We start from the raw sequence: 16137 nt of genomic DNA, 5'->3' as shown, positions 1-16137 counted from the left end.
ATTCAGTATATGAAGACTAAATACCGCAGGCGCGTGCTGGAACGCATGCTACTGTGCAATGAAGTCGGTAAGCAGTACGACGTGGATCTTCTGAGCGCGATCAACATTCTTGCCTACGTTTGGAAGAACACGCCTGCGCACGTCATCGCTAACTGTTTTCGACACAGTGGCTTCGTTTTGCCTGAGCCCTGCAATGACACAGTGGCAGAAGTGTCGCCAGACGACAATGCAGATGACTGCCCGGATTTCGGAGGTGTGCTGCCGGATGCGGTGACACTCGCCGATTACAGCAGCATTGATGACGGCGTTGCTACAGCCGGCTCTCTGACTGAGGAAGAAATTGTCCGGGACGTACTGCACGGCGAAGATTCGGAGAAGGAAGAGGGCCTACGAGAGGAGCAGCCTCAGCCCCCTCGCACTGTGCAGGGAGCAGCAGAGGCCCCCGTTGTGTTAGAGGAATTTTGTTGGGGTACTGCAGATGGCATGCGCGCTGCTGAGCACCTGGAAGGACTGAGGAAAATAATATCCGCGCGGGTTTCTGCGGGAAAGCAGACAAGCATTCGTGATTACTCTAAGTAATAAAGGTATGTTGAGATAAAATCGTGCATGTTTTTTTTTATTCAGACATTAGGTTAATTCGGACATATCTTACGGTCCCTAGAAGTCCGAATTAACGAGCTTTTACTGTACTCATGAAAAACCAGTTACTTTACTTTGCGAAGTGAGGTTAAATCTAAAAATTTGCCAACAATGACATCCATACGAGTTTCTCCGCTCCCATACGTCAGCTTTTAGTGTGCGATAACGAACTCATTTTAAATGCTAATGCAAACCCAATTCATATACTTTGTGAAGGGAGGAGAAATATAAAAATATGCCAACAGTGACATCAATTCCAACTTCTCCACTCCCATAGAGCATTTTTATTCTGTGATAACGCACTCATTTTCAATGCTAGTGAAAAACTAGTTATAAATTTTGTGAAATGTGAGAAATATAAATATTTGGCAAAAATGATATCTATGCGAGTTTCTCCGCTTCCATATGGCGACTTTTATTCTGTGATAACTAACTCATTATAAATGCTAGTGCGAAACCAGTTCATATCTATTGGGAAGTGAGGAGAGATAATAATATTTGTCAACAATGACATCGATACGAGTTTCTCTGCTCTCATCTGGCCACATTTATTCTGTGATTATGAACTCGTTTTAAATGCAAGTGCAAAAGAAGTTTTTATACTTTGCGAAGTGAGGAGAAATATTAATATTTGTCAGCAGTAACATCGAACGAGTTGCTCCGCTCTTATCCGGCCACATTTATTTTGTGATAATGAGCCCTTTTAATTGCTAGTGCAGAACTAGTTGATATATTTTGCAAAGTGAGGAGAAATATTATTTGTCAACAATGAAATCGATACGAGTTTCTTCACTCTCATCCGGCCACCTTTATTCTGATAGCGAACTCGTTTTAAATGCTAGTGCAAAACCAGTTCATATAGTTTGTGAAGTGACGAGAAATATAAACATATGCCAACAATGACATCAATACGGGTTTCTCCGAGGCTATACATTCTCATTAACATGCTGCCGACACTACAAAAGGAATCAACCTAAATAGGGGCAAATGGCTTGTGGCCTAGCACATTAATGAAAAGATTAGCTTTTCAGATAAGGAGTTCATGTTTCATTCTCATGTATATAGAGGTATTGAACGGATCCAAAGTATAGGTTTTACTTCTCGGAGGAAAGTTTGTTTCTTGAGCAAATATCAGCCAATGAAGTAGTTATAGCATGGCACTTACCTAGTTGCACTATTAAATACTAGTTTGTAGCTGCATTTATGATGGATTCGAGGAGTGCATATGCTCCTTTCAAGTAGCTTGTGAAAAGTATTTTAGCGGCGATTGTTACTACTATCATGCGGTATTTAATATGACCCAGGGATATGGTTGAATTCAATTGGAGAGCTCATTTTGTATGCAGCACTTCAACGTAAGCCTAACTATCGAGCTCTGTGTTCCGAGGTAATGAGTCATTGAAGTTATAAACACTGAGTTCAGAGAATATCTATAGCTACGAAACAATAAAGGCATGTATCTGGCCACTTGCTGTGTAAGTTTACAGAGAACAAAAAGGCCCCTGTAATAAATAAGAGAATTGCTTTGACTGATGTTGCCCTTTGTAATCCAGTCTGAAATACCCAGAAAAATGAAAATAGAGATGCCACACGTTTACCAGGAAGAACTTAAAAGTCACGACTTGTCGACATACAGGCTTCTCTTACTAATGCTAGTTATATGGTACGACAAAAAAGCAAGATCTTCCTGCAATAAGTGTAAAACCAAATATGAAAACGGTTAGGAACTTTTAAGCTTTCATTGGATAGGTCTGTGAAACGGAGTTTCGGTTAAGTGCACCTAGTGCCTTTTTCAAAGAAACAACCTTTATTGAATTTAAACCTTTTCTTGCCGGCGTACAATTACCCAGCATTACATGTCTATATTACTAGCAGATTTACTGACTAATTATTCATCGTTTCTGACATTCTGAAAAAGCTGAAAATGGTTTTCAGTATTGCACAAGCAACAGACTTACCTTCACAACCATCGGTGCAATACAGCATGCAGAAAAAAGCTTCGATTAGGAACCTTTTCATTATAAAAAAGTAAAGCACAAAGAAATGCAATGCCTGCCGCACTGGCATTGCCTTTGGTGGTTTCCTAATTTAAAGGAGCTTTCTGATTGCTTTTTCACTGCCGATTATGAAATCTTTCATAGGGATTACTTTATCAGGATAGGCAGAATAGTGCACAGTATCAAGGCGGGAATGTCCACTCATAAAGCTTCCTAAGATGAAAAAAATAGTAGTGGTTCGACGTTTCCGAGCCTGCATATCGAGCCTTAGCTCTGAGTTGCTTAGCAATACCTGGTTGCATAAAATGTTTATTTTTGACGCTTTTTATGCATGTGGTGCCTCTTTAATCGAAATCAGCCGAGGTCAATTTCAGGGGTGGCCGGGGCCAAATTGAGAGATTACCATAGTGTTTACCATAATGAAATTGGGCTGAACAACAATTTTGGTCCAAATAAATCGTGGTCAAATTTTGTCGCCGGCTGGTGCCATATTTGACGGTGGCCCATTCCAAATTTGGGGGTCACCATCATTTTCACAATTGTCAAATTATATTGAACATCAGTGTTAGTCAAAATCGGCCGAGGTTAAATTTTGACTGTGGCCTGAGCCCATGCCCGGGCCTGATCATACTCGGGGTCAATAGTCGATTAGGCTAGAAATCAATTTTTGTTCCGATCAGCGAGTTCAAACTTTGAGGTTGAATTCAGGGTGGAAGGTCACATTAGGCTGGACTTCAATATTTGTTCCAGTCGGCCGAGATCAAATTTTGGAGGTGGCCCGAGCCACATTTGGAGCGTGTTGCCATTGCATTCGCCATAGCCGATTCAGGCGGCACATCGATTTTTGTACAGATGGAGAAGCGCCCGGCGAGGCATCCCTGACATGGCAATGACGTACATGACTAGCAACATCGTTAGAGGTCAAATCGTGGAGTCAATTTATCTTCAGGAAGGATAGTAGTAGAGCTAAAATCAATGATATACTACATCAGCTGACAACTGTAAGAGCCATGATTGTGCCGGTTTTTAGCTCGGTGTCGAGTGCTGTTGCAGCCAGGTGCTCACATTCTTCTTGCAGGTACACTGCGCGGCTGCTGGGTTCCGACCACGAGCTGGCCGCCTGTGAGGCGACATTCAAGAATGGCGGGCACTACACGGTCACCTTCACGCAGCAAGCGGATGGGGGCCCGGTGAGCACAAGCATTTTTCTTGAATTGCGCAAATGTGCCTTTCATCATAAGTGCATGTTAAGGTGCACACCTGTGCAGGGTATAAAAATGCCAAGTATCGGTGGTGGGGCCCATGTCTCCAGATTCCTGCATCAGGTGGTCAGCTAAAGTGGTAACCGTGAGTGCCGTCCGGGGCCAGATTCATTATAACAATCTGCTGTCGACTCTGTAGCGGGGAGGAGCGGGAATGCGATGTCCGGGAGGCCTTGACAGCGCAAAAACCACGCGGATCCTCCTCACGGCGAGTTAGACAGCTAGGAAGGTTTGATCCGCGTGGGAATTCGTCGTCTCCTGCAGGTAACTTCAGATTCGCGCGGGACAGTGTCGCATGAGTATATAGCGGCACAACCCGGCTCAACAGACCGCGGTGCGCATCACTTGTAAATTTTAAAAAGAAATATGGTATTTATATTGGTGTTTATTTCAAAGGCTACACACACACACACACACACATATATATATATATATATATATATATATATATATATATATATATATATATATTCACGTCAGGTTATTGACGATCAAGTTCATGACATGCTCCAACGTGGCGTTATCCAGGAATCTTCAAGTCCTTGGGCGGCTCCAGTTATTCTCGTTAAAAAGAAAGACAACACATGGCGTTTCTGTGTGGACTATCGTCGCCTTAACGCCGTCACCAAAAAAGATGTATATCCACTTCCACGTATTGACGATGCAATCGACTGTCTTCATTCGGCGTCATACTTCTCCTCGGTAGACTTGAGATCGGGGTACTGGCAGATACCGATGAACCCAAGTGACAAAGAAAAGGCGGCATTTGTGACCCCCAATGGTCTCTATGAGTTCAACGTAATGCCCTTTGGATTGTGCAATGCGCCTGCCACATTCGAACGATTCATGGACACCATTCTGCGTGGACTCAAGTGGAAAATTTGTTTGTGCTATTTGGACGACGTTGTGATCTTCGGCAAGACCTTTCAGGAACACAACAGCCGCCTCGCCATCGTTCTCGATTGCATTGAGAGAGCAGGCCTCGTCCTCAACTCTAAGAAGTGCCACTTTGGCGAACGCCAAACAATTGTTCTTGGTTACTTGGTCGATAAGGATGGTGTTCGGCCGGATCCTCAAAAGATTGCGGCTGTAACCAGCTTTACAGCACCGAAATCAGTGAAAGAGCTTCGGAGCTTTTTAGGACTATGCTCCTATTTTCGTCGTTTTGTGCCCAGATTCGCTGACATCGCATACCCGCTCACGTGCCTCTTGCACAAAGATGCACCGTTCAATTGGACTACTGACTGCGACTCTGCCTTCCGCCACCTCAAATTCCTTCTGACATCAGGACCTATCCTACGTCACTTCTATCCTTCTGCCCCCATCGAGGTTCACACCGACGCTAGTGGCGTGGGCGTTGGTGCTGTGCTCATCCAGCGTCATGGCACCGATCAGCACGTGATAGCCTATGCTAGTCGTTTGTTGAGCAAGGCGGAGCGCAACTACACCGTTACTGAACAAGAGTGCCTCGCAGTGGTTTTTGCAGTGCAAAGATTCCGTTCCTACCTATATGGCAATGTTTTTACCATCGTCACTGACCACCATTCGCTCTGTTGGCTCGTAAATCTTCGTGACCCTTGCGGCCGGCTCGCTCGATGGGCATTGCGGTTGCAAGAGTTTAACTTCACTGTGGCATACAAAAGCGGCCGCCAACATGCTGACGCTGACTGTCTGTCACGCTTTCCGCTTTCATCAACTGGTAGTGATGATGACAACTTTGATGACTACCTGGCGCCTATCTCGGCAACGTTTCCTGACCCTCAACTGATCCAGACAGAACAACGCAACGATCAGACTTTGGCACCGTTCTTCTCTGCCGCTCATGATTCAAGAGATGCGCGTTTCTGCGTTCGTGCCGGCTTACTTTACAAGAACAATTTCAACCCCGGAGGTGCACGTTTTCTCCTCGTCGTGCCGGAAAACCTCCGTATTCGCGTTCTTGAAATGATGCATGACGATACCACGTCGGGCCACTTGGGAGTCGCCCGGACCCTTCATCGCGCACAGGAACGCTTTTACTGGCCGAAAATGCGTCAAGTCATTCAGCGCTATGTAGCCAGTTGGGTCAAGTGCCAGCAGTACAAGCTCCCTACTTCCCGTCCACCTGGACCGCTGCACCCTATTGCGCCTCCGACCACACCCTTTGAGCAGGTGGGCATCGACCTCTTGGGTCCTTTTCCGCGATCTTCTAACGGTAACCGGTGGATAGTGGTATGTGTTGACCATCTCACTCGATATTCAGAAACAGCCGCAATACCCTCAGCCACTGCTTACGAAGTATCCCTATTTCTTCTGCGATTTCTCGTCCTGCGCCATGGCCCTCCTCGAGTTCTGATCAGTGACCGTGGGCGCCAATTTACTGCTGAAGTTATTGAAGAACTCCTCCGTCTATGCACCTGCGATTACCGTCATACAACGCCGTATCACCCGCAATCGAATGGACTTGTTGAACGGACCAACCGCACTCTGACCACTATGTTGGCGATGTACGTGGACTCTCATCACAAGAACTGGGATGAAATCCTCCCTTTTATTACATTCGCTTATAACACTGCACAGCATGAGACGACTGGCTACAGTCCGTTTTACCTCCTGTATGCTCGAGTTCCCCGCAGTAGTCTTGATACCATCCTTCCTTTCTCCCTCCACAACGAGCCTTCTATCGCCACTACTTTATGTCGAGCCGAAGAAGCTCGCCGCGTTGCCCGCCTCCGCATCCTAGACTCACAGGAACGGTCGAAGGAGCGTTATGACTACCGACGCCCACATGTCTCTTATGTGCCCGGTGATTTAGTGTTGCTGTGGACGCCGCTGCGCAAGCGTGGTTTAGCCCAAAAGCTGCTGTTTCGTTATAGCGGCCCTTTTGTCGTTTTGGAGCGCCTGAGTGACGTGAACTATGTAATTTCACGCCGCACCGAAAGTGGCCGATGCTGACGCCGGACCCAGGTGGTGCATGTCGCTCGACTAAAAAGGTTCCATCCCCGGCACCTTTCTTAAACTGCTTGTCCTGGGGCTTCGTCTGCGAGGGGGGAAGTGTCACGTGCTTCGGGGCGTCAGGAAAGGAAGAAGAGGCTAGAGAGAAGACGAAGAAACGGAAGACACAGTGGTGTGTGCTGGTTCTCCTTGCGTGACTCGCAGCGCTTTAGACTACCAATAAACACCCCCGTTACGTACTGAGTACGTAACAATATATATATATATATATATATATATATATATATATATATATATATATATATATATATATATATATATATATATATATATAAGAGAGAGACGTAGTTGGTTGCTAGAGGTTATAAGAAGTGAAGTAAATGCTTCATACTTATTCGACGTTTGGGCCGGAGCCTGTGCTTTCACATGACTAAAAGTACATGACTCTTGCTTCACTTCTTATAGTGTTAACAGCTCAAGAAATGACATGAACGCAAACACAATTCACGTACAGACGTCCGAATGGGCAACGCACGCGGAAGACACACACATACGTACAACGAGCAGGATAGGCACAAGAAGTCAAGCAGTCTGCACTAGCCCTATTGCAAAATTCTATATAGCGCCAAGTGAGTTTTACTGGACTTGTATGGTCAGGTGTAAATCTCATACATGTATCAGCTGTCTTGCATAAAATTTAAACAGGCTTATACCAGACAGGTATAACGATGGAACTGCACACAACAGTCTGGCATGCTTATACCACACGGATCGGTGCGCTATTGACCATACAGACCATAGCATGGACCACCAAATGGATGGACCATCTAGTATGGAACCTGACAGACAATGTCAAGTTTGGAAACCGGACAAAGGTGTCCTCTATGCAACTGACAAGGTGGACAAGGGGGAGGGGTAGGTATGTTGATACACCAAGGAACAAATTCGCAAAGAATAAAATCATCTTGCAAAGAACATATCTGGGCATCAGGAACAATTTGCCGGCACAAGGACATGGCTAGGGGTAGTTTATTTAGGAACAGGACGCCAATGCAGGCAAGAAAACAAGGATCTCTTTGATTGTCTCAATGACGATATAAGCCAGTTGGAGACGGGGCCAATATTATTCTACTGGGGGACATGAACGGCCACATCGGCGATCTGGATGGATACACGGATTGTAACGGGAAGCTAATGCTAGATTTCTGTGAGCGACACGACCTAGTTATTGTAAATAGAGAAATAAAATGCGAGGGACTAACCATGTGGGAATTTCGCAACAGGCAGACGACCATTGACTACTGTCTAATGGCGCAGGGAATTTATAGCAAGGTCACAAAAATGGAAATAGATGAAGAAGGAGAGTGTAGTCGGGGAAGTGATCATAAACGTATTAGTCTGCAGATGGGACCCTTGATGAAAAGAGAAATGGAACTTAGACAAAAAGTAAACGGAAAATTAAATGACGATCAAATAGTGCAGATGGCAGCAGACATAGAGGAGTTAATGGTATGGCACCAGAGAAATGCCTCCGGACAACTCCTTTTTCTTAGTCACATGCTACTTGTAACCATTCTTAAAACTTGTTTTCTCTTGACTGCATTATGCCTTTTGTCTGGGTCGCAATAAAAACGTTAGTAGGTGGCGCGCTCTGCATTTTGTTCTTTTTTTCCCTCTCGTTTCTGTTTTTCGCGCGGTGTAGATCACTAGCTGACAAAAGACTCAGTGCTGTCTAAAGAAGAGGCAGTTTAATTAATAATTTAATGGCATAAAAATGGAGTATTTCGCTCAGAAAAAATATCAATAAATGAAATTGACCGCAATATTGCCCCGGACATCTGAGGCACTGCCATGCAGCCAAAACGCAGATCACGGTCGCGCCTCCACTGTGAATCTCCCTAGTACAGCGACCCCAACCTCTCTGACCTCACATTGTCAGGAACGCCTTGTGTGCTTATAAAGCCTATTGGCAACAAACGCCACCTGCAATCAACATCAACATAGAGAAAAATGTTTGTTAGTGGAGCAGCATGCAGGCTGATTTAAATGGTTGCTTGTGTGAGTTTTCCAAGCCAAGTAACAAGTCTTTCCATTCTCTCAGGTGAACTGCAGCGTGCACGAGACGGTCCGTCCGAACAGCGTCTCCATGTTCTTCCAGGTTCCCCAGTACGTGCTCATCACGGCCGGAGAGGTCATGTTCTCCGTGACGGGGCTCGAGTTCTCCTATTCACAGGTAACATCGCTCTGCACTTTTTTATTCCAAAGTCAACGACTGCGCAATAAAAAGAAGGCATCCTGATGAGCTAATAGCGCCCACGAGAACAGGTATTTTCCCAGGGCTTGTGCATGTCTGGTTTTTAGAAGCCTTTCCCCTGAGTTAGGCCTCGTGATTTGGAATCGGAGGAGTTAAGCCGCGTATAGGGGGTTGCATAACAGAAAATATTTCGCTTGAACATTCAGCTGCATCTTTCTGTGAAAGCGCATATTATCGTCGGCAACGGGAAGCGAGGACGGGGAAAGAAATTCCCAAGCAGTCACATGATAAATCTTGGTAAAGCTAGGGCATACGGTGGTGCCGATTGGAAGGTGTCTGAGCAAGGGCGCTCCGCAAAGCAAACCTTTTGGCTGGCGCTGTCAAGCTGAATACCATGCGAGTTAAATATCAGTGAACAACTCCAGTAGATTTGCCAAATACCTGCTTTTCTGCTAATTTGGAATGCGAGGAAAAGAATGCGGGGAACGGATTTCAAAAACTCAACGCGCTTTTTCTGCGGTTTGTCTGTTGTGACCGCGACGGACTTTGTTGTGGCACTCCGTTAAGCTAGAGCAGAAAAGTCATATTTCCAGCTGTTTCAAGCACCCATTTTTGCTATATATTTCACATGATTTTGTAACGCAGAAAGGTTTTTTTTTTCCGTTGGTAATCATCTGCTTGAATTGACCTGCGAACATTAAAAAAAAAATAGACGAAGCGCTAACAAGACATACACAAGAAAAGGGACACGGACAAGCGCTGACTGACAACTGATCCTTTATTGAAGGGAAACACACAATATATAGGCACACCGTGGCGGCGCTAATCAGAGGCAGCAAACGTCACAAGGTGAAGGGGCCAAAAAACCGATAAAATAAAACAGGCATAATACTGATAAATAACAGTTATGGTCGGATGAATGGGCTAAAAACAATCGGTCGGAAAACAAACTAATCTACGGTATAGGGCCAGATGAACATCAGGACATTCACAACATTTTTTGAAATTTTTGAAATGTTGCACCAACTAGCCCAGCAAAAAGTTCTTTTTGAAGATCTGCGGACAACCTTGTTTCACAAGTGAACTGCTTGGAGCAGTGTGTCACTTTAAGATACGTCACTCATTTTCACAGTTAGTGCAGCCGCCTCATTACAAGAACACCATGTTGCGAACATAATAGCAATGTGTTCTGGACATGAACGGAAAACGCGTCATTAGGACTGCAGACTATTTTTGTGCATCTCACTATTGCCTAACCACTAGATTGTTAGTTTATTGGGCGCTTGCAGAATGGTGTCATCAGTTAAACAAAATTCTGGATGCAAGCTTCAAGTGGAACGCCCAATCCGAAACTGAGACTTCTTGCCGCAGTATGGTACAATTTATTCGCAGGTACCCTATGTAATAGGGAGGTTTTCTCGGAGAAACCTATGCTAACGAGAAGTTGCTATTTGCAAATATATTTGAGGAAGGTGCGCTCGTTACTGAAATTTTCAGCATTTACTTTGGCTTACAATTATGAGAACCTGCTCACTTATGCGAGTTAGCAAACGGCGGAAAATGCGGCATTGACATATTTGCCTAATTACCTACGTCGCAATAACCGCATTTGCTACAGCGGGAAATATCGCGTCGTGTTTGTCTCTCTCCAGGGTCAATAAAGCGTTAGAACCGAAAACTAGGAATGGCGGGAAGAACAAAATCGGGTTTGAAGTTTGTACCCCATTTTAATTTCCTAACACTCCAAACGAGAGGGACCCAAGTGCGACAGCATCGTTTCTTTGGCCCCTTACAGCGAGGGGATCTTGGTTTCTCTCATGAATGACGGACCATACTTGACGTCGCTTTCCTTTCGCGTACTTTATCAAGGGATCCGTGGCATGAAGTACCTTCGAACGAGAGTGGTTAATTGCTTGATACGAGCAGAGAGGAAATCACGAGGAAAAGTTGCCATTAATTCACTTTGATAAATGGAAAATTGTTATGTGCAATCATACTTATGGCTTATGACCTAGGAATAAACTAATGTTATAAAATGCCTTATTTGCACCTCACATCAATTACTGCAGCAAAAAAAAAAGTAATTCGTCACAATACAGGCTCACCACGGGATGGTCATTGCAGATTAACTTTTTTCAAAATGTAATATGCTCTCTGCACTGCAGCCACTCCAGTTCAACCTAGTTATGAAACTGGCTGAAAAATTCAAAAACATGCTTTTACTCACTGTGCAATGTGAGACTGCTTTGGAAGTTGCCTACAACTTGAGAAACAGGCATATTTGTATAGTACCCTTATGGCGTACAAATAACGGTTTCGATAGATTAGAACATTGCTTGCCGGTGTTAATAAACATATATTGAACGATGCGGAGACAGATAAAAAAATAACATCGCTAAATATATTAGAAGCTTAACAGTACACAGTAATATATTAGGTATGGGCATTCCAGCATGCAATTACATGCAATTACAGAACAACTTTCGCATAAATACATTTGTTGTTGTTTTTTTGTCAAGTATGCACAAGTTGCATAGAGTTTCTGTGTTTTAAAAATGGTACGAATGCGGTTACGAGCATATAATGTTACTTTTGTACCACAGCGCAGGGCAGATAAAGGTGACGGCTGTGCACTATGCCACAGTTAATCTGTTCACTGCTTTTGTACTGCAGTCAGCAACTTATGCATAAGATAATGTCAACACTTAAGATCGATAAATAGACCTTATTTAATTTATTGTGTACTGATACTACGTGTAAACATTGCTTACCTTTATAGTCCTGTATATTTCAACTATATACCTCCACAACTATTCACTTCTGTATGGATTGTTACCGCTCTACGCTGCCATCAAAGGGGGCAAGTTGCTTCCATTGCAGCTTTTAGCCTTGTCCGTGCCTGGCGAAAGGTGGAATAAAGGGAATGTGAGTGAAAAGATAATCAAATTGAAAGGAAAACCACATGCCACCAGTATGTCGTGTTCTACCCACTTAGTGGCTGCTTTACATGGTATAGCTGGTGAGTATACTCTCAAGGTTAAGTCACACTTATCGTAAGTACTCGACAAGACCCGCCCTCATAACTCAGGTAAAGTGAGCGACATGCGTGAGTCGTGGGTTCGGATCCCCTTGTTCGCATGTGGCTGCTTCTGCTTTCTTATATTTAGCTATCAGAATTATTGCAGTTGTAAATTTTTAATGACCAAGACTGCAAATTAGATTAAGACATCGAAACAGTGCTACAGTGGGGCTGTTCGTGTTCTTAACATACTGATGTAAATAGTCGCGCTGAGACGAGGGACAAAGGAAGACTGCGCTGTGAACCTCAACCGTGCCCAGCGCATGCCTCGCATTCCGGGATGCTAGCTGTGCCTTCACAGCACACGTAGCCATTAGTGAAGGCAGCCTGGTCGTCCTGTCTTGCTCATACATCCCTCGTCTCAGCACTGCTACTCCCATCAGCCAGCTAGCTCAAATTTCTGGGTGTCCCTAAGATGTTTGTAGGCATCAGGGAAAAACATTTCATTTTCGCCGCAAGAGCGGTACAGGAGAGATGCCCGATCATTGACGTCAGGACACGGATGGCAGATATTCCAACAACTTTTATTGGGAAGCATGTCAGGTATGCAGCAGGTGTATCAGCGATCTCTTTTCAACATTAGTCAAAATAGGAACAAATCTTTTCAGCATCATACTGTCACCCTCAGTGGACGTAATGTATTATGTAAAATTGTTCTAATTGTATATTGAAGTACTTAAAATCCGAAAAAAAAGGGAATTTCCTTTAAAATAAGTCAATTCGTTCATTCATTTTAATCAACCAGTTAAGTGGTTAGCAAGAGTTGAGTGGTAAGCTACAGATAATACAGTATATCAATCTTTTGAAACAAAGAACAAATGGCGTTCGGAAGTTATGCAACGCGGAGAATTCCAGGCCTCTTTTTTCTCCAGAACACACTGCCGCGCAAGAGGCTTCGTGAATTTCTGTCGATCATGCACTCTATGTTCCGTTTATGGTAAAAATAGTGAAGTCGGCGATCAAAGTCCTTGCGCCAAGCAGCGAAGAAAGGGGCAAAGAGCGTCGTACTCACCATCAGCTGGCGTGGAGTTTACTGCGAAGAGTCTGATGCGTAAAAAATTCCCAGGGCTTTAAAAAACCAGCTGCGATCCAAGGCTCTCAATGCACGAACCACCAAACTGGGATAATTGTACAGCTTTGTAGTTAATTACCGATACAGAGATATTACTCCAAATTACGTCAGCCGTGACTAAGAGTGTGTTTTTGAAAATATTTCTTTTTATCTAAAACTCCATACATGCAAAAATTAAATATTGATGAAACAGGCAGGATATGCGTTGCATGCACAACATGATGCTATTTGCACTGGTTTGTCCACAATGGACGACTGACAATCCTGGCCAACTATTTTACTGTAAACATAATGTGGTCACAAACCAAGAGTTGGATGTCTTAGGAAGACAGTTTCTGGACCACGGTTCTATGCTGGAGTTCCCAGCATGAGTATTGCAGTGAACGATGTCCGTGCAGGCGCCCAGCTCGATGAAGTCGGTGCTGCAGGCCGCTTGGCTGCTGACCGTAGCCGTGGGCAACCTGATCGTGGTCATCATCGCCGAGGCGAGATTCTTCAGCATCGCGGTACGTAACTGTGCGTTTTTGTGATTCTAACACACCAGGTACTGGCATCGCGTCATCACATAACGTCATTATCCACAATGCTCATCACGAATAGGTTACGTCATTTATGAGGAGGAGTTCGCTACAGCGTGTTTGGCAGCATGAATGGACAAGGTATTCTACACCATCCTCATGGTTGACATTTCGTCCACCAGTTCACATTTGTGGAGAAGTAAAGCTCGCTCAGATGATTTTGCAGTGGTCTATATATCCAGCGCAATTGAAAATTCACTGGTGAATTCGGCTAAAAAAGCTTTCTGGGGTTTAAACAAGTCTTCCAGGAATATTCAACATTATTTTCAGTTTCCTAAGTGAGACCTCCGAAGTCCTAAAGATTTGCTTTTTAAAATATTGTCAAAATATTGAGCACTGTAAAGCTAGAACACACACACAAAAAAAACAACTATTGTGCTGTGTGTTTGTCTGTGTGTGGTCGTTTTTTTTTGCGCTCTAACTTTACAATGCTCAATATGCACCAACTTGCCCAGGAAGTTATACTGATGTCAAAATACTGTCAGCAGCATTAGTGAGGTAGCGAGCGCCGATATCATTCTTTTGCATGCACTTGGCGTTATACTGAACGAATTCATAAAGGGGCTACGCTCGTAATTTTCTCAAAATGCCAGTCACTATTCTAGCGCATTGCTCTCTTCTTCGGGGCAGATTTGTCCAAGTCAGCGGCTAAAAATTAAGGAGAAAAACTTTCATGCTCTGTTGTCCTCTCTTGCAGCAGCGCCATAGTGTGGATGAGGATCTGCTGAGTGAGGGGTCGTTCTTGCATGTTTGGTTATATGGAGATGTAATGCGGGGATTTGCATTTTTTCAGAGGCTGAAGCACCACAGGCTGATCAATGGTACCTAATGGCGGACTGGACAATTCTTGATCTAAACGTGAAAAATAAAACGCACTGGCAGGACAACTTGTAGGGGTTTCATTAAGGGAGAAACCAGATAATAAATAATACCTCTGTCTTTAAGGGTGTAATATGGTTATTCTCGTGCCTATGGCGTCCTTGTAAAATATATGTTTCAGGGAAATACACTGCAGTCCCCATTTCCTTTACATTTTGGACGATACGGAACATTAGTGATGGCATCCGAGCGTTAGATTAACTTGAGCATGAATCTAAGCAAAGATTGTGACTGACAAAATAAATAAGGTGCTTTATCAACTTTGTGGCATAAATGCTTGCGGAAGCTCCACAGTCGCGTCGCCGCCATGCCGCATTCCCGGAACTTCCATGGCATAAACGGTTACACCTTCGTTGAAAGAATACGTTAGTGATTTCGGATCGGTCAAGCGGCTATACTAAGAGGGTCATAATTGATAGTGCTGTTAACATGCTAACCAGTACAGTGGTTTTGTAAAGCAATATGAGCGAGACAAAAGCAGTGAAAAATTATATGCAGTCAGAATTGAAAGCGGTTAGGAAATACATACGCTTAGGTATGGTAGTGACTGCATATGGAGAGCATAAAACAAATAGAATAAAAAATACGTTGCACCGTGTTTAGCAGACACTGGGTCTAAATGTGGCCGGTATTCGCCTATATGGCAGAAACCTGGACGCTACCAATGTTTTACCTACCTTGCAGGGATATAATGAATGAGCGCAGATACGAAAAATGATAGATGCGGTGTTAATGAGGATTTCTAGCTGAATTTCTGATAGAGGCTCCTATCATTGAGGCATCTGCTTATATCAAGTTGTGTTTTGTCGCAGTCATCCGAGTCGTTCATGTACAGCGGCTTGATGGCCTTAGACATGGTCGTGTTCGGTGTTATGGCTTGCTTCTACAAGTACATCGAGCCAGGAGCCCGTGGCATGCCTACCGCCGTTGAGAAGCCACCACTGGAAGGTGACACCAAGATGTAACCGCTTGCACCAATAAACTATCATATCCATTCGGGAGGCCGGGGACTGAATAATTATATTGTCTTGTGGTCAACTAACGTGCACTGAATGGTCTCCGTTAAGCATCTAATCATGAAGCACACTGAAAATATAGTGGCGCTTATTAAAGTGCCGCCTATTAAAATTCACCAGCATCTACGAATAAAATACTTTTGTAGACTTGGTTACTGCAGGCGATAAAATCAACAGCTGCTTCTGTGGAAGGAATAGCAATAATGTAGAGCGCGCCGATTCGCCCAATAAACCACCGTACGTCCAGCGGACATTCGACGTACGTCCGTTCTTGGACATACGGATGCCCGTGGGAGAACCACCGACCTCCGATGGATCTCCCACGGACGTCCGACAGATTTCCAAATGAAACTGTTTAGATCTCCAACGGACATCCATGTCGGATATCCCTAGCGGACCCATAGAGGATATATTAATATGAAGCTTT

General features: G+C 44.2%; 1 protein-coding gene across 8 annotated transcripts in view; it reads left to right on the top strand.

Annotated features, from left to right (window-relative positions):
* LOC146206929 (solute carrier family 15 member 1-like) overlaps positions 1-15712 on the top strand; it is a 413844-nt gene extending 398132 nt beyond the window's left edge. For 7 of the 8 annotated variants that reach the window (XM_084596447.1, XM_084596907.1, XM_084598780.1 and 4 more), the window contains 4 exons: positions 3715-3826; positions 8934-9065; positions 13636-13743; positions 15507-15712. In XM_084596447.1, the coding sequence (XP_084452573.1) occupies positions 3715-3826; positions 8934-9065; positions 13636-13743; positions 15507-15659 (505 nt within the window). In that variant the 3' untranslated portion in view covers positions 15660-15712. The remainder of the gene's footprint in view (positions 1-3714; positions 3827-8933; positions 9066-13635; positions 13744-15506) is intronic. The other variant, XM_084595750.1, reaches the window with a different exon arrangement.
* Positions 15713-16137: the final 425 nt, after the last annotated feature.

Source organism: Amblyomma maculatum, chromosome 1, assembly GCF_055883805.1.
Source record: "Amblyomma maculatum isolate TAMU_Amacu chromosome 1, ASM5588380v1, whole genome shotgun sequence".
NCBI lineage: Eukaryota > Metazoa > Arthropoda > Arachnida > Ixodida > Ixodidae > Amblyomma > Amblyomma maculatum.
This window is presented reverse-complemented; position numbering and strand designations above follow the sequence as displayed.